The sequence below is a fragment of the Magnolia sinica genome, chromosome 15 (genome assembly GCF_029962835.1).
Source record: "Magnolia sinica isolate HGM2019 chromosome 15, MsV1, whole genome shotgun sequence".
NCBI lineage: Eukaryota > Viridiplantae > Streptophyta > Magnoliopsida > Magnoliales > Magnoliaceae > Magnolia > Magnolia sinica.
The window spans coordinates 43841253-43864230 of NC_080587.1; the positions used below are offsets into that span (position 1 = coordinate 43841253).

General features: G+C 43.9%; 1 protein-coding gene across 9 annotated transcripts in view; it reads right to left on the bottom strand.

Moving 5' to 3' along the window:
- The window catches only part of LOC131227532 (uncharacterized), a 61945-nt gene extending 39267 nt beyond the window's left edge, over nt 1-22678 (bottom strand). For 7 of the 9 annotated variants that reach the window (XM_058223332.1, XM_058223326.1, XM_058223333.1 and 4 more), the window contains exons 1-15: nt 22078-22675; nt 19875-21184; nt 19592-19773; nt 19255-19481; nt 18877-18945; nt 4719-4791; nt 4402-4558; nt 3993-4284; nt 3714-3828; nt 3399-3562; nt 3043-3117; nt 2466-2893; nt 1972-2033; nt 1520-1575; nt 1327-1357 (exon numbers count right to left, since the gene is read on the bottom strand). In XM_058223332.1, the coding sequence (XP_058079315.1) occupies nt 2705-2893; nt 3043-3117; nt 3399-3562; nt 3714-3828; nt 3993-4284; nt 4402-4558; nt 4719-4791; nt 18877-18945; nt 19255-19481; nt 19592-19773; nt 19875-21184; nt 22078-22485 (3261 nt within the window). In that variant the 5' untranslated portion in view covers nt 22486-22675 and the 3' untranslated portion in view covers nt 1327-1357; nt 1520-1575; nt 1972-2033; nt 2466-2704. Of the gene's footprint in view, nt 1-1326; nt 1358-1515; nt 1576-1971; nt 2034-2465; nt 2894-3042; nt 3118-3398; nt 3563-3713; nt 3829-3992; nt 4285-4401; nt 4559-4718; nt 4792-18876; nt 18946-19254; nt 19482-19591; nt 19774-19874; nt 21185-22077 lie in introns of those variants that run through there. The other 2 variants (XM_058223334.1, XM_058223336.1) reach the window with 2 other exon arrangements.
- Between the last annotated feature and the right edge of the window lie 300 nt (nt 22679-22978).

The window sequence follows — 22978 nt, forward strand, 5'->3', positions numbered from 1 at the left end:
CCTTGACTGTTATATATATATGAGTAAGACATTGAAAATTGAAACACCATATTTTGTATGACATGGTAACCCCACATTTGATCCTCTTAATTTCAGAAATCAAAGTGTATTGCAAGTTTACAATAGATTTCTAATACGACTGTGAGGTAATACAGTCCTTTCTCGGCAAAAGAAGAAAGGGATAACACGGAATATCAATCGACAACTCGAAATAAAGCTGACAATATCCTCATTTTGCTCCCATCATCTCTATTATGTATAACACGAGTAGCCAAAGACAAATTGTCCCCACAAATAGTTTTTTAGACCATCCAAAACTTTGAGATATTGAAGTATGGTGACTGGATTTTCTATAAAAATGAGGATATTTATGTAATTTAAATGTGAAGGCCTCTGTGTCTTCAACCATTCACACAACTTTCAGCTGATTACAATACGTTGTTGTATATAACCTTATTTTACACCTACTGTTTGTGGATCATCACAATGCCTTTGTGAAATTGAACCCATCCATCAGTGCTGACCCATCATGAAAGTGGGACATCCTAAGAACTGAGCCTACCCTAGCATTAGATGACTCACAAAGTGAATGTGGATGTTTTTGGATGGTTCTGCGCTTTTTCTATGGAATAGCCCACCTGACAATCAAATGAGCCTAATTTTTGGTACATCATATCATCATGGTCGGATCCTTCAAAATAAATCATATTGTCATGGTGGGGGTGCACTTTATCCACTAATTAGATGTCCTTGAACAGCATTGAGAACCACACAAATGATGAATAGATCAATTGTATGTTTTGAAAACAATCTCCTCTCCAAGTTTCTTTGCAAACCATCTCCCCTCTACACATGTTGCACATGCCACTTTCTCTAGTTTGAATAAAAGGAACTCTATCTGAGCCTAATAATACTCTTTTTGCACATTTTCAGAGGGAATATGTTGACCTATGTCTCAACCACAATCAGGTCTGAAATGAGTCTTCTGTGACCCATGCAAGACCTTGCCTCATCCATTTTCAAGTTGTATGCAACTCAACAAGTATGAATACTAAAACATTCAAGATATCCAAAACTCAAATGTTCATAATTAAGTTTGAATGCTAAAACAGTCAAGATATCCAAAACCCAAATGTTCAGATTTGTTTACTGAAATATGAGAAGCATTTTAAGAAAGATGGATCCGCTTACACAATCACAGATGTGACTGCAAGATTCTCAAAAAGACTAAGAAGAAATGAAACTCCAACATAGAAGCTAGGGCTGTAATCGCAATGTGTAACATAGGATGCTGATCAATAAGCTTGGAGATGATAGAGCACTTACAGGAGTTCCAGAAATATTACCATTCAAGCCCCTATAGAAAGACAACACACACTTTTATACACTGTTGAATAGAACAGACACTCATGGACACCCCTGCCCATCTCTATTTAAAATAAACACAAATTGAGTTGGGAAAAAAAAAAAAAAAAACATATAAAGAATGACATTGAAGAAGACAATGCAGAAGACTCACCAAGTAATGCTTTCACAGCAATGGTCAAGCGCCCATCCATCTCCAGAGCAAAAGGCCTCAAGAACCATGAAAGCAGGGATCAGATGTGATTTGAGTGTTATAGAATAGGTATGGTAAACAAGAAACATTCAATCTATCATGCAGAAAAGTGAAAGAAGCATGACATCATGATATTTTATCAATATTTCATTGATTCTTTTAGTGTGAAAATGTGTATGATTCATACTGAATGTTAACCTCTATCACTTCAGGAGGAAGTCTATAGACACTAAAACTCCGGTAATTTAATAATATCAGACTATCTCATTAGCGGCAGTAAGCTATTTTATATCAATTAGATAGTATCATTTGAGTTTCAACACAAGTGAAAAACTACAATCTTCCAATTATCGCTTCATCAAGTTTCTAGGGTGTCAAACACAGTAAGCATCCTAGCAAACAAACCAGGGTACCTTCATTTGGCTGCCTTCTAGCATCTAAAGCAATGAATTGGTTGCCTCATAGCACTGGAACCCTGAATGAAAGACACAATTAGGCTCTCCAGGATCCACACAAATTGTAAAAAGGTAGACATAAAAATAAAAATAAAAAGATTGATTGAAAAGGCAACATTACAGTGCCTCAGAATCACAAACCAAAATGTAAGGTTCAAGTAGTCAATAATGATTTTCACAAGATAGTAACTAAACACCCAAAAAGAGGAAACATATTCTAGCCCTGGACAATTTTTCTGGAAGTTCAAAGCCAATGAAAAAATTCAACCTCATAGATAGTTACTAGGTAATATTGCCAAGAATTTTTAATGCATGTAAAACCTGCACTTGATGGTAGGAACCAGACTTGAAACAAATGAAATTGTGAAGACAGAAATTTTATAAATCATCACAAAGTCCACCATCAAGAATTGATTACAAGAGATGAAAACGCCTTTGGCGAGTTATCTTACAATAGAAACAGAACATATCCCATTGATAAGAACCGCCAAGTAGGAACATCTCCCAACCCAACATCTGTTTTGTGCTTCATCCATGCCAAAATCTGCATCCAATGCTCTTGGCCCAGCATGACGGAGATACAGACAGATAAATGCCCAATGATTAGATGAGCTGAATATAAATTTAAAATCATAAGGTATATGTATCTAGCTCAACAGCATTTCTGGGGTCACAAAATCAGCATCTGTATTCACTTGCCCGTGATGAATGGATGACTCAATGCCTGAGATACTGTCATCCTCTTTTCTGGATCCAAGACAAATATTCTTTCTAGAAGATCTTTGAAATTGGCTAACATCTTGGGATCCTCGCCAGGGGAGCCTGTAATTAGTGAACCAATATCTTTTGGCTTAATATTGAGAAGTAGCCTCTTCACAATCTGCAAACCAAAATGAAAGCTTATATCAGTTTTAATGTCCACACTCATATGTCGTGTCAGAGTAAGCATGGCCCAGTCGCTTGGTAATGAAAATCCTAAACTTATCACCAGATGTTGCACCCTCAAGCAATTGAGAAGTAGAAGCTCACCTTTTTGGTAACAGGATCCTCCTCTGTAGCATGAAAATTCAAATCCTGATCAAAATGTTGATCAGTAAATGCCCCCTGATACAACAGATAATATATCAGCAACAACGAAAACGAATGAAGTCACAACACAGCTATGCATGTAAATATATTAGTCAAGCTAAAGTAAGCAAAAAAGGGTTGCATCCAAATTTGCTAAGAAAATCAATAGATAGAGAACAATAGAGCCATGATCACATGATCTTCCAGCCCCTACCATCCCTGAGAAGCTCAGACATAAGAATGGGAAAGCAAGTTTTCTTTTAATTAAATTAATACTGCCTTGCATGTTTCAACAACAACCACTACTAGTTCCTTACCTTCCGAAGCATCTTCTTTGGGAAAGAACCCTTCAACTCCATGTGGAGCCGGAGCATGTCATTGTTTGATGGACCCGGGAAAAGGACCTTCCCTGAATAAAGCTCATACAGACAGCAACCAACTGACCATATATCCATGGGATGATCATAAGGCAAGCCAAGAACTGCGACAGAACAATCTAAATCATTACCACATGACATGAACAAACTGTGAAAACACCACAAAAGCAAAAACAAAAGAGAGGATATAGGTCCTACAGCCACTGCTAAAACCACCGTAACAAATAGAGGAGGACAAGCAAGAAGAGGGCTTACTTATTTCAGGTGCACGATAAAATCGGCTCACCAGGTAAGGAGTGATCTCATTTTTTCCAGCAAACATAGCATTGCCAAAGTCGCAAAGCTTTAGCACATTTTTAGCCTCATTTACCTACAGGAAGTAAAAAAGAAACAGTAAGAAGTTGATGTATTCCTCAAAAAGGAGGCGAGACAACTATGTTAAAGACATGGACACTCAAAAGGTAAATAGAACACAGACTAAAGCTGCAAGCTGGTGGCAAACTTAATAATGAAAGACAAATATTTAAGTCATACCAACATATTATCTGGCTTAATATCACAGTGCAGAACGCCGCAGTTTCTAAGATGCTTCAACGCAATAAAAAGCTGCTTTGCATATGCCCTCACAGCAGTCAGTTTAAGGCCAATATTACGGCCAAACTTCTTTAAAACCTCACGAAGATTCATATGAAGAGATTCAAAAACTAAACAAAGATGATTCCGGTACTTGAAACTCGACAGAAACCTAACACAATGGCGTTTGTCCTCAGGGTCTGCTCCAGCTAGCTTTTTCAATATAACCAGCTCTTCCAAACCGGCCTTGTACCTTTGTGATGGAAGCACATCCAGCAGAAGCATCAAAACAATCAGAAGATAACAGTATAGCTCAAGTATCGAGAAATAGACTTAAGTTTCAAAAGGTAAATATAACATTTACACTCACATGGTATCATTATTGCGTATAATTTTTATGGCCACTTCTTCAGGATCACCTTTACCAGCTTTAAGATCCTTTGCACGAACAACAGTTGAAAAAACACCTTTCCCATGAGCTGCAGTGACTTCATATCGACCATCAAGTACTTCTCCAAATCGGTAGCCTGGGGAAAAGATACATAACTAGCATATGATCAAACAAGTCTGATGCAAAAGCTTGATCAGGATTATGCAGCGTTCAATCAAGAAATCCAGTAAAAGAGGGCATTGTAATGTTTCTACCATCTCATCATAGGAGAAGAAAAAGAAGAATCAATAACTTACTGTAGTAACCCTCAGCATCATCCCAATTATCATGAAGGCCACTCCTCTCAACTTGAAAACCATCCCCTTTTCCCTGAAAAAAGTACAGGCAATAAGCATCACTTAGCATTATAGAAACAAAAAAGAATAGAAAAGCACACGAATGAGATTACTATCATTTCCTGTCTCTAACTAACAAAATAGGGCCGTCATTGTTTTAGGTCTATAAAAGCATATAAACAAAAGAATATGATAAATACAATCTATTATGAAGCAAAAATGAGTCAAATGATTCAAGATCACTAAACAGAATATTAAGCACAGGGAGGAGTAAACCAACCTTCTCATAGGTGATGCAGGACAATTAACCACTTGCTCTAAAAGGTCGAACTGATAGAGCATGGCGAATTAATCCCTTTATCTCATAGCCTAGGCCCCAAATCCATGGGTTAGGTCCTCTGCCGAACCCTCCTCATGGACCCCAAATCCATGGGTTCTACCCCCTCGTGGGCCTCAAATCCATGGGTTCTACCCCCTCGTGGGCCTCAAATCCATGGGTTTCGTGAACCGCCCCCGAGTGTGCCCTTGCATCCCACAGGCCACCCCACTCGAGCCCGGTGTGAAAATGCCCCCGCATTAATGGGCCACGAATATCCAGTGCATGATCGGTGTTTACTAGTGGAAATCATTCAAATTACAAATTGTGCCTTTGTTCCATAATTTGGTCTGGCAGTAAGCCAATGGCTTAATGATTACATTCAATAATGGTTATGGCCAGCGAAACGGCCAGCCATTAAACTGTTACGTTAAGGACTATAACGGCCGTTATGGCCCCAGTAACATTTAAAAAAATTAAGAAAAAATCTGAACAAATATTAGATTTTTTTTTTATTGAGGATTCCAAATATGTATGCTTTTCTAGTCTTCAACATGTTTGTTACGGTGTGACAGGCCATTCTTCGGCAAGAATGTTGTCTCAGGCTGCCTAATGATTTTATTAACCTAAGACGCTTAGATTGACTTCAAACTTCCTATATTTAATTTTTTAAATATTTAATATCAATGATTCAATAGAAATAAAGTTAGATTCAATAGAAATAAAGTTATATGAGCATTAATATAATGATGAGACGATTATACATCTACATTTATACAATCAATTTACTCCATTTCCCTTAAGAAATTTAATGAAAATAAAAAATAATTAGGATGAATAGTGTTGGGCTAACATAAGACCACTCAAAGGCCCTCGAATTCCATGCAATCCATATCAATAACACTAATGCATATCCATAGTATCAAGCCGATTTAGGACCCCCCTCAAACACCTCCAGAACAAGCTCGAATTTCATGAAATCTGAGGAAATTTTTAATTTTTGAATTTGGATGAATAGTATCGGGCTGATTTAGGACCACTACGATGCCACCAAAACTGAGAAAGGCGTTATTGTGTTTAATTCTAGTAGTGGACAAATGTCTTCCTGTGGTGTCTAGGCATCTTATCTTACAATTGAGATGTCCTGCACAATGGATAGTCAGCCCATCGTTTGGGTTGCCTATCCCTTAGGTGGTGGCAATCATCATTGTGTGGCAACAGGAAATGGTTTCCTCTCCAATAAAGCCTACTAGCAATTTATTTCCTCTTAGATGTATCCTGAAGAAAAGAGGAAATGTCTCTTGCTACTATAATGATTTCAGGCCCAGTGTTCTACAGAACCCTACCTCTTTAATCAAGACACTAGTCTAATAGCAGTCAAATTCCACACAGTAGCAACAGGGCGTAAGGTATTCCGTAACAATAACGATGGCCATAACAGCCACCATCGTTGCCTTTACAAAATAGTCATAACGGCCATTAATGTCTCTTTTTTAATTAATAAAATTGAAAAACTTGTATTTGCCCCATAACAAGCCGTCATGACATTTACAGGGGGGGCAAAACGGGCCATTGTGGGTCATTTTTTGCATAACGGCTGTTACGGCCCTATTACATGCAACAGTTAGCGTCGTTACCTTTACATAACAGCCTTTCAACACACCATGGCAGGGAGGGAATGTAGTTCATGTCCAACTTCGCTGATTTGCTCTGTACACCTAGCTTGTTAGTTGACGATGGAGTTGGGATCAAGTTGTGGCTGGCACTATGATAGTCTATAGCAATCGGTGGTCTGGGAGATGTTTCAGGTTCTTCCACTACTTTGCCCTTTTTTTCTCTTAAGTTCGTAGATTTTGGAGATATGATTTTTTAATGACTCTATGGAAAACTTCAAGATCGAGGGTGGGTTGATGGGTGGTCAAAGGTGGAGGAATCCTCAGTAGCAATGGTAGATGCTTTCTAGCCGTTGAGGAGCTCCTTGGTCATGACTGGCGTTGGCCGACCTCGAGACGTGCACACATGTCCAAATTGATCTCTCCTTATTGATCGATCCATTTTCACCCATAACAGTACCCCCCCAATTCCGAGTTCGCACATCAAGATTGGGAAGTAAGTCGGTTAAGTGAGGTCGGACATGCTTGTGCGTGGGATGTCGACCCCGCTTGTCATTAATGCTGGATAGGGCGGTGAATGCGAGAATCAGAGCAGATCTGCAATCTTGGTACGATACACTCAAGGTGGCGTGCGTCGGCTTGATGTCACGTGCTGGTATGGCGACTATTCGGGTCTTGGCTTATGGGGTGTTGATGCATAGCGTCTTCTCGAGAGTCAGGTCGACCAGCAAGTGGGAGAGCTACACGTGGCCAGGTGCGGGTGTCAAGGAGCTGTTTTGGCTACCGCATTGAATGCGGACGATTAATGTTGCGCAGCCGAGTTCCCTATAAAAGGGGGACGCCCTAGCAGTGTTACGCCAATTGTCATGCCATCCCTCTGCTTCTCTCTGCCCTAACTGGACTTGGTGATTCCTGGCGAGCCAAACCCTTCTTCTCTGATGAGCTTTGTCCCCTCCTCCCTTCTCTTTGCTTTTTTTTTGGGTCCTTGTCCTCCGATCATAATCTAAGCCAATCATGTCAAATCCATCAAATCAGTGAGAGGAATTAGAGACGTTCCAGCACGATGGGGAACCAGAGGACTAGGACTTGCTGGAAAATCCGCCATCTCTGCTTGTGATGATGAGCAATAAGGATTTTTGGGCATCTCACGGGTCAAGGATGGTTGCTCAGTCCTCGGCTGAGAAACCAATGGATGCTGAGGGGTCTACCCTAGCAATGGGGGAGGCTTGCCAGTCTTCGGCAGTGAGAAAAAACCGGATTGATTGGGTCAACGCTGACGGAATCCAACCTAGTGCGGATCAAGTCGATATACCACATTCCGGACTTATTGGTACTCCGAGCTCCCGCACTTGGCGAAATCCCAAGTGAACCCAAGGATGGCGAGGTGGCCATGTTTCTGGTCGCCCTACAGTGCGGTTTGAGACTTCCTTTCCATCGCATAATCAGGAAGGTTCTCTTGCACTTGGGGCTGGCTCTTGGGCAAATAATCTCAAATGCCCGAAAAGCCTTGGTGGGGTCGTTTATTCCGTGGTTCCAGCTTAGCCAGCCCGAGCTGACCATGAATGAATTCCTCCACCCATACCAAGTGAAGTCCAACCCCCGCCATGAGGGTTGGTATTACTTTTCGGCTTGGTCAAAGACGGGCAAGGCCATTATTACAGACGCACTGACCTCAAATAAGAACTAGAAGAGTAAGTGGTTCTGGGTGTGGGAGGCTCCATCGGCTTATGTGCTATGACCTCGGGTTCCAACCCATTTTGCTCATTCAAGTCGGGTATATCCGAACTGACTTTTCTTTCCGCTTATATTTCTATAGTCTCACTTCTGACTATAGTGGTCTTTGACAATTCTGCCCAAGTATCCTTTCGAGGTGAGCGAGTCAGAGCGCAGTCAAATTGCTGAGGCGAGATCGTTGGATACTAAGTCGAGGTCTTGGAGGCTGTTGATCACGCCCCAGTTGCTCTACCAATCTGGTCTTGCCCCATCTACATCAGGTATATCCAGGTTGACTTAGTCAGGAATCATTTTATCTTTGTCCGTTTGCTGATCATTTACTTTTGCCGTGTAGGGATGCTTGACCAGCCTCGCTCACAAACGTCGTGCTCCTTCTAAGCCTGAACTGGCTCAGAAAAAACAGAAACCACCTCCGAAGAGGAGGGGAACCACCTCCTCATCCACGATAGATCGGTCGAGCCCGGCTACAGCCCCTGTCGCCACTCCTGCCACTACCACTTCAGACCCGCCAGCGGTCACGAAAGTGATCGAGGTCGCCCCATCAAGAGAGGCGGCCCCTATCGTTGAAGCCCAGCCCTCTAACGTTCAGGCAATCGCTCAGCCCCCCCCCCCCCCCCGGGTCGCCGCCCAAGCTCAGGCGAGCAGTTCGGCTGATCGCCAAGAGGGCAAGGCCCTGGGGGCCCTCAAGTTCGCATCCGTCATGACAAAGGGCCTCCTTCTGTGGATAGCTCAGCATATTCTTGATGCTAAGTTCACTAAGGCAATGGAGATGCTCCTAGCTACTGTTATAGGCTAGGTGGCCGCAGTTTTACGCTTCCCTTGTAGTAGTCGCCTTTTTGTACTTAGAGATTTTTTTTCTTTTTTGTTTTTGACATGAGTCCGTTTTTTAATTCAGCCCTATTATCTTGTCTGCCCGTCACGAGATGTTGCGCGTCGAGAAGTGTAAGGAGGCAAAGGCAAGTCTTATAAGGAAGACTGTCGAGTTCGAGCAACTCCGATCTGAGCTCACTGCTCTGAAGATCCAGATGGAGGTTCAGGTAGAAGAGGCTCTGAGCTGAAAGCGATAGGTTCGCTTCTGAAGGAGGCCCAAAAGAAGGCTACCAGATGGATGGTTGAGCTGGCTGAGGTGAAGGTCAGTTTAGGAGCAAAACTGACGAAAGCTAAGGCAACTATCCTGGCAACTCGGCGGCGATTGTGAAGGAGTTTAAAGCCTCCAAGGAATGGGCAGAGAAGGACCTGCTCTATAACCTCGGGTATGATAAGTGCTTTGATGAGGTTCCTACAGGAGTTGGGTCCTCGGCTTCCGGTGGAGTCGAGTCTTCAGCGAGGCTATCCTCAAGAGGTGTCAGGTCGAGCTCGAGGTTATTAATTAATGGTCCGACCTCTTCTCTAAGGGTCGAACGACTGGTGAGGACTTTCTCCCTTACATTATGGGAAGTCCTCGGTAGGCCATATAGTATAATCAATTAATGGTCCGACCTCTTCTCTAAGGGTGGGACGATTGGTGAGAGGATAGTTTTTCCTTGTATTAAGGGAAGTCCTCAGTAGATTGTGTGAACCGAACAATATAGACAACGAGTAGAATTTAAAATTTCCCGACTTCGGGATTTTTATTGTAGATTCTGAATAAGACATGTAAATTCCGACCTAGTAGGTCGATTATTGTAGATCCTGAACGACAGACATGTAGATTCCGACCTTAGATCTGGTCGGTCTTCACCGATAGTAGATCTTCTGATGTTCGGCATTCCATCGATGCGGCAGAGGTCATCCTTATATATTTTCGAGTCGATAGGTCTCAGGTCAAGTAGTGCTCGTTATTCTGTAGGGTCCTTCCCAATTCAGCCCTAGATTCCCTGAACCAAGCTCCTTCGGGTTTTGGAAGGTTCTATAAACGATCAAATCCCTAATTAGGAACCTTCTTGTTCTTACTCGGGAGTTGTAGAATCGGGCGACCTGTTGTTGCCGGGTCACGACCTTAAGTTGAGCGTGTTCCCTTTTCCCTTCGAGTAGATCAAGGTCTAAAGCCATCTACTTGTAGATCCTGAACGGCAGACATCTAGATTCCGACCTTAGATCTGGTCAGTCTTCACGGGTAGTAGATCTTCTGATGTTCGGCGTTCCATGGATGCGGCAAAGGTCGTCCTTATATATTTTCGAGTCGATAGGTCTCAGGTCAAGTAGTGCCCGTTATTCTGTAGGGTCCTTCCCAGTTCAGCCCTTGATTCCCTGAGCCGAGCTCCTTCGGGTTTTGGAAGGTTCTGCAGAGGATCAAATCCCTAATTCGGAACCTTCTTGTTCTTACTCGGGAGTTATAGAATCGGGCGACCTGCTGTTGCCGGGTCACGACCTTAAGTTGAGCGTGTTCCCTTTTCCCTTCGAGTAGATCAAGGTCCAGAGCCATCTGCTTGGTATTTTGACTTTCATCATAGGACCGAATCCGTGCAATAGGGAGCCCCATTTCGACTGGGACAACGACCTCTGCCCCGAAGGCCAAGAAGAAAGGAGTTTCTCTATTAGCCGTTCGGGTGGTGGTCTGATATGCCCATAGGACATATGGGAGTTCTTTGACCCAGGCCCCTTTTGCTTTCTCGAGCTTGGTTCGGATGTATTTCTTAATGATTTTGTTGGCTGCCTCGACCTGATCATTAGCTTGAGGGTGTCGAGGTGACAAATAGGCGTTTTGGATTCCGAGGTTCCCACACATGCCTCGAAACTGATCATTGTCAAACTATCTTCCGTTGTCTGAGACGATCGTAGGCGGGATTCTGTACCGATATATGATATTTTTCCAGACGAAGTCAGTGAATTTCTGTTCAGTGTCTTTGCTAATGGTTCGGTCTCGGCCCATTTGGTGAAGTAGTTGACCGCAATGACTGCGAACTTAGTCTGACCTTTGCCGGTTGGCAGGGGGCCGATAATGTCTATCCCCCATTGGGGGAACAGCCATGGCCGGAAAATGGGGGTTAGCTACTCAAGTGGCTAATGAGGTATTACCGCAAACCTCTGACATTTGTCGCACCTCTGTGTGTATTGCTCGACATCTTTCCGGATAGTCGGCCAAAAGTAAACTTGTCGAATGACTTTATGGGAAAGGGCACGACTGCCGAAGCGGTTGCCGCAAATCCCTTCGTGTATTTCTCTCAAAACATGCTCGACCTCATCAGGTCGGAAACACCTGAGATAGGGCAAAGAGAATCCTTTTTTGTATAAGGTGTCCCCAACTATAGTGTACCGAGCTGACCTGGATCGAAGTCTGTGTGCCTCGAGCGATCTTCGAGTAGCTTACCTTGCTAAAGATATCTAACTATCAGGTCCATCCAGTTCAAGACTGTATTCACTAGAAGAACTGTATCCGGGTCAAACTCATTGATACTCGGCTCGGCCAGGAATTCGATTGGGATTGATCCTGGGATGTCAAGTTCGGACGTTGTGGCCAACTTCACCAGTGCATTTGCTTTGGAGTTTTCTGACCTAGGGATCAAGCTGACGTCACACTTGGAGAATTTGCTCATACGTTACCAGGCCTTTTGTATATAGGCAATCATTCTTTCTTCCTTGGCCTAGTACTCGTTGGCTACCTGGTTGAAGACGAGCTGCGAATCGCTGTGGATTTTTAGGTTCTAAGCTCCCACCACTACCGCCAGCCTAAGTCCAGTGAGCAATGCTTCATATTCTGTCGCGTTGTTCGATGTTTGAAATCCAAATCTTAAGGCATATTGCATGTAGGTCTTATCGGGAGCCTGAAGGACTACCTCAGCCCCGTTGCCCTTAGAATTGGATGAGCCGTCGACGTATAATGTCCAGGTTTGACCACCTGATCGGCCAGTTGATCGGTTTCGCTACCCTGACTGGCTTGCAAGTCATGCCCGCATGCGAGCTCGACAATAAAATCAGTCACTGCTTATACTTTAATGGCAGCCCAGGGCTGATATTTGATGTCGAATTCACTGAGCTCGATTGCCCATTTCGTGAGTCTCCCCGACACCTTAGGCTTCTAGAGCACTTCGCGGAGAGGTAGGTTGGTCAGGACTATAATTGTATGGGCCTGGAAGTAAGGTCAGAGGCGGCAGAATGACACGACCAAAGCCTAGGTGAGCTTCTCGATGTTTGGATACCTGGTCTCGGTTGGGACCAAGGCTTTAATGACGTAGTACACTGATAGCTGTCTTCCTTCTTGCTCTCGGATAAGGGTCGAGCTGACCACTGCTATCGAAACTACCAAATATAATAGTAGTGGCTCTCCTTGATCGGGCTTTAAGAGTAGCGGGGGTGAACCTAAGTAATATTTGAGCTGTTAGAAAGCCAGCTCGCAGTCCTCAGTCCACTCTTATCTTTTGTTTTCCTTTCAACTGTTTGAAGAAAAGGAGACTTATCAGTGGGTCGGGAGACGAAATGGTTGAGGGCGGCAACTCTCCCAGTGAGGCACTGAATTTCTTTCATTGTCCCGGGCGAGTTCATGTCCAGCAGAGCTCGAATTTTGTCGGAGTTCGCTTATATCCCCTTTTGGCTGACCAGAAAGCCAAGGAATTTTCTCGAGCTGACATCGAAAGCGCATTTGTTCGGATTCAGCTTCATCTGATATTTTCACAGGATTGCGAACATCTCCTCGAGGTCGACGATGTGGCATGTAGCTTTGATGCTCTTGACGACCATGTCATCAACGTAGACCTCCATGGAACGTCCGATCTGCTAAGTGAACATTCTATTGATAAGTCGTTAGTATGTGGCCCTAGTGTTCTTCAGCCCGAAGGACATGACCTTGCAGTAGTAGAGCCCCTTGTCGATGACAAATGTCGTCTTTTCCTTGTCGTGAGGATGCATGGCAATCTGATTATAGCCCAAATAAGCATCCATAAAGCTTAGGAGCTCGTGCCCGGCCGTGATGTCGACCAACTGGTCGATCCGTGGAAGGGAAAAACTGTCATTGTGGCAGGCTTTGTTTAGGTCGGTGTAATCAACACAGACCCACTTCCCAGTGGACTTTTTCACCAAGACAACGTTGGCGATCCAATCAGGATAGTAGATCTCTTCGATAAAACCTACTTCGAGGAGCTTGTTGACCTCTTCATCGATGATGGCGTACTGTTATGGTTTAAACACCTATCGTTTCTGCCTCATTCAGTTTGTGGACCATCACTTTTGGGCTGATGCCGGGTATGTCTCGATGGGACCAAGCGAATACGTCGGCATGTCGTCGAAAGAAGTCCATGATCTCATCCTGCGGAGCTGGAGCCAGTGATGAGCCGACCTATATTGTTCGAGTCGGATTCACTGAGGGGGATGGCTACAAGGTCTTCCATTGGAGACCCTCTCGATCAACTCTTCCCGAGGATCAACGGAGGTGATGGCCATCGTATGATGTTGTGTCCTTAATGCCATAGAGTAGCACTAACAAGCTTCCTGCTGATCTCCTCTGACCTACCCAACTCTAGGGCTGTACATCAAGCCGAGTCGAGTTGAGTTGGGCCAAGCTCAGCTTGACTCGTCCGTGCTATACTCGAGTTCAAGCTCGAGCTCACCCTCGAGCTCAACATTGAAGCTTGGCTTGTTTGCCAAAGCTTTCGAGTCAATCTTGAGTCGAGCTAGTGGTTCGAGTCGAGTCGAGCTTGTTCATATGCTAACCCAACCCAAACCGGCACCCGACTCAACCCGGTGCCCAACCCGACCCAACCTAGCCCCCACCCCGACCCAAACCCCAACCCGACTCAATCCAGCACGGTAGGGTAGAGTTTTTTAGTAAAAACTTTTAAGTTTTAACTTTTTTTAAAAAAAAGTTAAACACATTATATATATAAATATATATATATAATATTAAAATATATTACTCGAGCTCGAGCTTCGAGTCGAGTCGAGTTGAAATGCACCATGGTCAAACTCGACTCGAACTCAACTCGAACTTTAGAAAACAAGCTTGACTCGCCCCGAGTTGGCCTTTCAAGCCGAGTCAATCCGAGCTGACTCGAGCCGAGTCGAGCGAGCTTTTCGAGCTAGCTCGACTCGTGTACAGCCCCAGTCGGAAATTTCATTGCAATGTGGTAAGTCGATACCACCGCTCGTAAAGCATTGAGGGACGGAATGGCAATCGACTATAAGGAAGTCGATTATGCTCGTCATCTGATTTTGTCCTTCTCCCGTTGTGATTGGAAGTTGTATGGATCCTCGAATGTGACTCTATCCCTTGCGAATCCGAGCAGAGGAGTTTTGATAGGTCTATAGAAGGCTTCGGCGAAGAGTATGTCGGCCGAGCTGTCGGTGTCCACTAAAATCCGAAACACTTTGCGGTTTGCTATGGTCATGGCCACTACTAGTGCATCATCATGGGGGTGGTGGACACCTCGACCATCCTCCTCGCTGAAGGTCAGTTCGCAGGAGGCCACTTTCTGTTCTTTTGGAGGTCTGCAGGTGAGGTAGACTTGCTGTTCCAAGTTGTTATGGTCAATGCTCCGGGCATAGGCTCTGCGTGCTCGGTTCGAGCCTCCTCCGGCAAGACCGTCAAAGATGGTGCGGATCTCTCCTATAGCTTCATTGTTGTTGCCATTGATGGGTTGCTCGTTCTTCCCTTCTATTGACATACTCTCGCAGATGTTCGTTGCGAATGAGGGCCTAAATTTCTTCTTTAACGTCGAAACAATCACTGGTAGAATGATCGTGGTCGCGGTGGAAGTGGCAGTACTTTCACTTGTCCCGCTTGTCAATGTCAGTCTTCATCCAGTTCAGCCATTTCAAGAGTCGCTTGCCCTGAACTTCCATAAAGACTTGCTCGGGTGTAGCATTAAGGGAGTGTAAGAGCGAATTCGGCTCTCAGGTCGTTTGCTTAGATGTTGACCCCTGCTTGAATCATCATCACTCCTACACTTATTGCCGTGAGCGGATGTCTGCTCTTCCTTTGAGCGTTTCTCCCTGGTCAAGCTTCCTCCATTCCTAGTGGTTTTTCGAGAGCTAAAGAGTTCCTCGACATTGAAGTACTTTTAAGCTCGGTTGAGGAGAACGGCTAAAGTCGTCGGGGGATTATTGCTGAGCGAGAAGAGGAATCTCCCCTCCTTCAGGCCGGCCATCATAGCGGCTATTGCGATCTAATCTGAGTAGCCCTCCACTTTCATTGCTTCTAGATTGAAGCATTTGATGTAGTCTTGCAACAGCTCGTTCTCCTTCTAGGTGATGGTGAGAAGGAGAGTCATTGGTTTTCAACCTTTCTTTTCCCCCAATAAAGTTGATAACGAAGGCTTTGCCGAGCTGAGTGAATGAACTGATGGACTTTGGCTTCAGCTGTCAGAATGATTTCCGAGCTGCTCCTGTCAAGGTTAAGGAGAATGCTCGGCACATTACCGCGGTTGAAGCACCATGGAGCTCCATCCACGCCCTGAAAGATCTATATGCTCGGTCGAGTCCTGAACCTAGAATAGGCAACACTCTACGGCATCTTCAATCTGGGCGGGAGCTGAGTTTGCATGATGTCGTCGGTGAAAGGCGGCTCAGTCTCCTCCAGCATAGCTTCTTTCGAGGTTGGAGCGTATATAGGATAGGCCTATCGTATGTCGCTGATCTAACCTCATAGCTCGTGGAGTTCGGCCTCCCATGGATCCTCATTCTCAGCCACCATTTCGGGGGTGGCCTCTATCTCGGGGAGCCATGTTGCACCTCTTCTTCTCCAACTCATGGCGTAAGTCGGAGGCAGCCAGCGCGGCAGTGCCCAAAGCATGGGAGTGTGTGCATTTAAGGGCTTCGCAGGTCTGCATGTTCCTCTGGGAGCCGACAAGCGCTTGAGATGGTACAGAAACTTCAATGGCTACCAAAGCAACGGCTTCCCCGGCCCCCTGGTTGGGGGGAGGATTCTGTCATTCTAGCATCTGTCTTATCTGATCAATGTTGTTGGTTAGTGCTTCAACCTGATACTCCAGGTAAATGAATAAACCTCCCCTATTCCGAGACCGTTGCATTGGGCCTGTGAGCGTAGAATCAGCCTAAAGTAGGGAGGTTGAGTCTTGATGGTCTACGAGCTGTTCCGCTAACGCAAGGCTGGGTGCAGCACGGCGGTCTGGGCTTTCTTTCTCCCCTTCGCCATTGTTGAGTGATTGTAGATGGTAAGAACGGCTTTCGATGTCGTTCCCACAGACGGCGTCAAACTGTTGATACAGAAATCTGGTTACCCCTTCTGGGACCTTCGAATCATGCACACGAATAAGACAAAGGAGACCCTGGTTGCAGCAAGGGACCCTCCTGGCTGCAGCAGGGGACCTTCCAATGCTTAAGTCAGATAGGGAATCTGGGTCTAGTAAAGAGCAGGGTTTTTAGACGTAGGATTGTGTGACCTTTCACCATTAGCGATGCTCCTATTTATAGGTGAGGAGGGGTGATGACGTAGAAGGCAATTTTCCTGTTTGGTAGGGGCGTGTTGTAGAGGGATTCATATCCCAAATATGTCGTATCTCCCAAGATCCTCGACTGAGATCTCGGGTAGATCCGTGTTGCGGTCATCTTCCAAGATCCTCAGCTGGGATCTCGGGTAGGTACGGCCGGAATAGGTCGGAATCAGTAGGAGCGTGTAGTAGGAGGCCAAGCTTGCGAGTTCGACGTGGCCTATAGGGTTGTTCCAAACGGTGGTTTGCCAACCTGGATTCTTTAATGAATCGCGGTCAAGTTTTCACTTGGCATCGAGCAGATTATCGACCCGCCGACCTGCCCTTGGGAGTCGTATCCGAGCACTGAGACCAAGCTCCTTTACTTAGTATAATATAGACGAAGTCAGGGATGACCATCCTCTTCATCTTGTCGTATGGAGCGGAGTTTCCCTAAGTGTGGTGGCTCGAAGGTCTTGCCTCATGCAGGGTCGTACCTTGGGGGCCCTTACCAAGAGATGTTCCGAGCAGCATCCCAAAAATGGATGGGACCGTGGAAGGGCTCGGCCGTCTTCTAATGACCAAGCTCGAGGAGTAGGCTATTTCTTTAGCAGTGTATTCATTTCTTTATGGCCGTTGAGGAGCTCCTTGGTCATGACTGGCGTTGGCCGATCTCGTGACATGCACAGATGTCCGAATTGATCTCTCCTTATTGGTCGGTCCATTTGCACCCATAACATTAGTAATAATATTAAATCATAGTATTAAATTAATTAGGTTTCTCTTTCTTTATTTTTATACCTAATCTTTCCCTCTTTTCCTATCATTTTAGGATATGTTTGGTCACACCAAATGTCATTAAATTTTATTATTAATCAAATCAATTTGGTGTAAAATATCATGAAATTTCATGATATTTGGTGCAACCAAGCACAAACTTAAAATCTAGGAGTAGACCATAGCTTACACTACCCACTATATAGCTTAAGCATCATGCTTCAGAGGGGTAAGTGTTACGCTACACGCAATTCATTATTTAAAACACTGGAAGTATGTTACTTCAATAAATGGAATCCTAAGGGGAGTGTTCTAAATATCGGTACAACACCCTCAGGATACCAACAAATTGTGGGAGACATCAGGAAGCATTACACGTATAGCATAATGTATCATAGTTTAAGAGGGAAACACTAGTGAATCTTAAGGAAAATGGTAGAATTTTTCAGTGGAACTTCAAGAGACGTTACAAAACACATGATTACATACTTAGAACACAAAACATTGCATAAAAACAGGCATAATGGTTTCCATTATTTAGGGAGCAAACAATGCGTTGTGGGCCATAAGTAAAACTGTTAGTACCTGCAACTTATCATCGATATATTTCAGCTTAGAACTGTCACACACAATTGTTAATAGGCCAACTTAACCCACAACCCATTTTTATAGGAATTTTGCCTTTGAAATTATCCACCATTTGAGCCCAATCCTCAATTATGATTGAATGTACCAGTAAGGGGAGCTAAAGCTAAGAAAAGGCACTGCTATTGTGTAGTTGGCACAAATTAATTTTACATTTTTAGAGCTTTTGGCATATTTTATTTAGTATTTTACTAAATGTGCACGCACATTCACTAGATAGGATGATTCGTTCACATTTTACATCTGTGCATATGCATTATTTATGGCTGCCTGACAACTGCTTCGCTAATGTCACCATGGATGCCTATGCAAGTAATACAAGGACTCAATAAAGAGAATATCCTCAGCAGTCAGCACCAAACCATTTATATGGAAACTGGGGATGCAAAGACAGGGACAGGGGAACCATACTTCAATCCACATTGTGCACTAGTAAAACCAAAAGATATAGTTGCTTTGGAATGAGAATAAAAATGAAATATATATATATGTATGTGTGTGTGTGTGTGTGTGTGGAATGTATCCAGTTGAACTTTGAATGCTAATGAAACAAATGCCTGCTATCAAACAGGAAAGATTCTTTTTTATTGGCCAGTAGATCCGGCAGAAAGATTTACATACTCCAACTGAAATGAAAGACGTTTCCTTTTACAAACAGGAAAGAGGATTGAAGGACATAAGAAAAATGAACTTACTGATTTACGAACTCCAGCAGGTGATTCTCCAAATATGTCATCACAGAACATATCCGCTGATCGCTCACTCTAAAAAAGTCAGTAACATAAACAAGCCACAAGGCATTAGAACAAACAAATTACAAGCTCAGAAGTAGCATGATTTATTATTTTCAGACTCAGAAATTCAAAAGAAAACACCCAAAACCAATAGGAAAATCAACTGAAACTAAACTCAATTGTGCTTTGCAAGATGATGAATACTACTAATAAATCCCGATTAGAAAAACAATCTGCGATGCATTCACCGTCGAGTTTTTTATCCCAATGATTTCAAACTATTGATCATATGCAAGAAATTATAAAAACACCAAATATTTGAGTAGATGATTTACAAACCTTTGGAGTACCGTCCCCAAGTCCCCCAGCACCTGAGCTCCTCTCAAAAGCTGAATTTCCATTTTGAAGAGGTGATTTACCCACAATGAATGATGGATCAGCAACATAAACATCTGAAGAATCATGCTTATTCTCAAGTCTTTCAGGAACTGCCAGACCAGAATTGGCAGCAGCCGGTGGAGAAGACTGCTCTTCTGGATTTTCATCAACCACAGATGCCTTCTCCTCTGGCCCAAGATATAAGAGTTGGAAATAAGTGCAACAAAGATGGAATGAGGTCACATGGTAATATAAAATGTAATAAGCAATGACAATCTTAACATCAATCAAGATTTACCTCTCCCAGATTCTTCATTTTGAGAATCAGCCTGTAGCTGTGACTTCTGCTGTTTATATTTTTCTAGAATTGCTTGTCGTCGTTTTCTGCTCTCCTCCTTAATTCTGTCAACATCTTCCTCTTCCTGCTGTGCAAGCTTCAATGCAACTTTCTCTTCATAGTCTTCTTCTTCATCCTCCTCTCTGCAAAAGAACAAAAAGATGTGATGCGAAATGATTAAGTAAACCAAAGATAATCCCTCCAACTATCATGCAGTCATGACTAGCAAATGCTGAATTGCTACCTTAATGACTTGTCTTTTCCCTCCCCCAAATCATGTCTTCTAGAACCGGGTTCCTTTGCTGATTCTTTAGATCTTTTTTGGTCCCTGTGATTTTCCAGCTCATCATATTTTGGATGCCTGGAATCCTTATACCTATCTCTACTACCATGGCTATCCTCCAAACCACCATATTTATGATGCCTGCTAATCCTATCCCTCTCCATCTCCCTATCTCTATCCCTACCCCTACCTCTATCTCTTTCCCTCTCCCTATTTCCATTCCTTTCACTCTCCCTGCCTCTGTCCCGATTCCACTCCCTCTCTCTCTCCACATCCCTGTCCCTATCTCTGTCCATGTCCCTGTCTCGACTACCATGCCTGTCATCTCGCCCACCATGCCGGCTATAACTATGACTCCGCTCTCTTTCACTGCGCAACACCCGATCCATCTCTGTCCTGTCTCTTTTGTCATGCATATAATCACTATGACGTCTTGCAATGTTCTCACGATCAGAATCATTTCTCATGTTCTCCCTAGAATCAGACTGCTTTCCTCGATCATTATCATCTATATAAGATTTAGCCTCCTGTTCACGAGGATGAACTGTCTGTGATAAGACCCTGTCTTGCACATAATCTCTGGACACAGAGCTCCTCTCTCTTGTATTATCATGGGACCTAGATCGTTTCCTCATGCAGGCCTCATCATGATATCTCTCATAAGATGGAGACTGTCCCATGGATCTTCTGTTTTTTGTGCTGTCCCTGATAGCATTCAATGAATCCGAGTGTCTCCTTGACTCATATCTCACTGAGTTACGTTCTTTATCCTCTCTTTTCCTGTGTTTCGAGTCAGAACTTCCACTGGCAGCTGGAGATTTTGACTTGCCATGCCTTTTGTGATCACTTGATTCAATATCCCTGTAGTTTTTCCCCTCCCCATTGTGCTTTAAAGGGGACCTAGAATCCTTGTGTCTTGAATCCCCTCTAGACGACTTACGACCCATGTCCCCATTGGCAGCAAGCAGCATACTATCGCTAGGCGTCGACTCAGAATGCTCATTGACTACTGGAGATATATGTGCTTTCCTTGAGCTTTTGTGTCGTGGGGGTGATTGTATGGTTTCATTCACTGCAAACTCATCTTGCATTTTAGTGGTTTTCTTATATTCACACAGCTTATGGATGCCTTCTTCTCCAGCATCTACGATTGAGATCGATTTCGTCTCGTCATTCCTAAACTCTCTTGATATACTGTCATCGAGTGGCTGACCATGGTTTTGCTCTTCAAGTTCTTTACCTAAGAAGGTATCTCCCTCACAATGCAACTCCTGAAAGAAATAATGAAAATAAACATGTGAGAAGTATAACAATACAAGGATTACAGAGACTCTGCAAATGTGTAGTTTGAGGGGGGCAACACGCTTCATAATGACTGCAGCCCATGGTTCAGTCATCATGAAAACCATTGACCTGATAGGCCCCAGTGTGGATAGGGGAAGGTCCAAACCTTTTGATCAACGACCTACAAATAGACAACTGAGAAGAAGGAATACAACAGCAATCCACATTCAACTGAAGAGGGGCCAAAGTTAAAGGTTGATCCACTCCAGAATATTTTTGAAGCCTGAAACCAACCTCCTTTCTATTTTTTAACAAATAGATAATCAAAATTTTGGGGTTTCCGTATGGTAATCAGAAATCTTTTGATTCTTCCTCTGAAAACCAGAGGCAAGCTAAATATAAATAATTGGTTCTCTAATCATTTGGAGTAATAGAGACGAGACAGCTAAGGGCCTATGAATCTTCTCATAACCACAGAAGTAAAGAACAGCCATGACTTCAAACAGTGTAAAATACTAACATGTCCTATCCATTGTGTGGCCCATCCAGTAATTGTTCAATTTTTCAACAAAGCAACAATCATCCAGAGTAAAACGTGGCAACATACATAGAATTGAACATGTTAGTTTGCACGGTGCTATAAGAGCTTCAGTAAGAAGCAAAATACAAGGCAGTTAAGGAGGAAAAAAAAAAAAAACACTGACAGTTCACACTCAGATTCAACAAACAAAGCACCGAATGTCCTATTCTTAGAAACTTCAATATGCATGGGACATCCAAAGTGGGCCCATCACATCCATAAAAACCCTAACCCTAACTGAAGCACATAACTTCCGGTACGGAAAATAGAGACAAGGCAGGAAGGAATCGAAACCCCAACCTGTGGATTATTCTCAGGCGATTGAACGGCAGCAGCTTCGTCGGGCTTGATCTCGCCAGATTCGACGTCGGACTCCGGTTTCTCCTTAAGTAAGTCACGGTGGTCTCTATCATACCCTGTTCCTCGTTGCTCCTCTTCTTCCTCGTCGAGAATCTCGCCCTCTTCCTTGTCATCGTTGCCATAGGGCCGTGGCTCAGAGGGGATTGCGTCCACGGTAAGCGGAGGGAGTTCGTTTTCTTCGCCGCTCTTGATGTGGTCGTGGCGATGGTGGTGGCGATGGCTGTGGTGGTGGTGGTGGTGATGGCGGTGGCTGTGGTAGTGCTTGCGTCGCTTTGAGGTGTCGTCGGCTCCGTCGTCTGGAGAAGATCTTCGGTGCTTCTTGTGGGAGGATGGCTCGTCGCTGGCCATGGAAGTTGGATACGGATCAAGGAATTGCGATGTAGAGAAAGGCAGGTTATTTAGGGTTTCAAAGGGGAAAGAAAGAGAGGACGAAAGCGAGAATGGGGATTTTACTTTCGTATCTCTCTATCTATCGTTCGTTCCTTCTGTCCGTCGGGAGTATTTCGAGAGCGGATTAGGTGAGACCCCGGCCTCACCCAAGACGGTGCACCGGCCCTTACCGTAGGGTTTCCGTGGGGCCAACCTTTATGTATGTATTATGTATCCACGCCGTGCATCCGTTTTTACAAAGCATTTTAGGGCAATATCTCAAAAATGAAGCAGAAACAATTACCAGGTGGACCCTACCCTAAGAAACAGTGCTGATTAACTGTCCAACTTTTTAGAGCGCACATTAATATTTATGTAATATTTATTTATCATTAAATAAGTTGATAAAGTTACAAAAGCGAGATGAAGGGAAAAAACAAATATCAGCTTGATTCAAAACTTTCATGGCCGT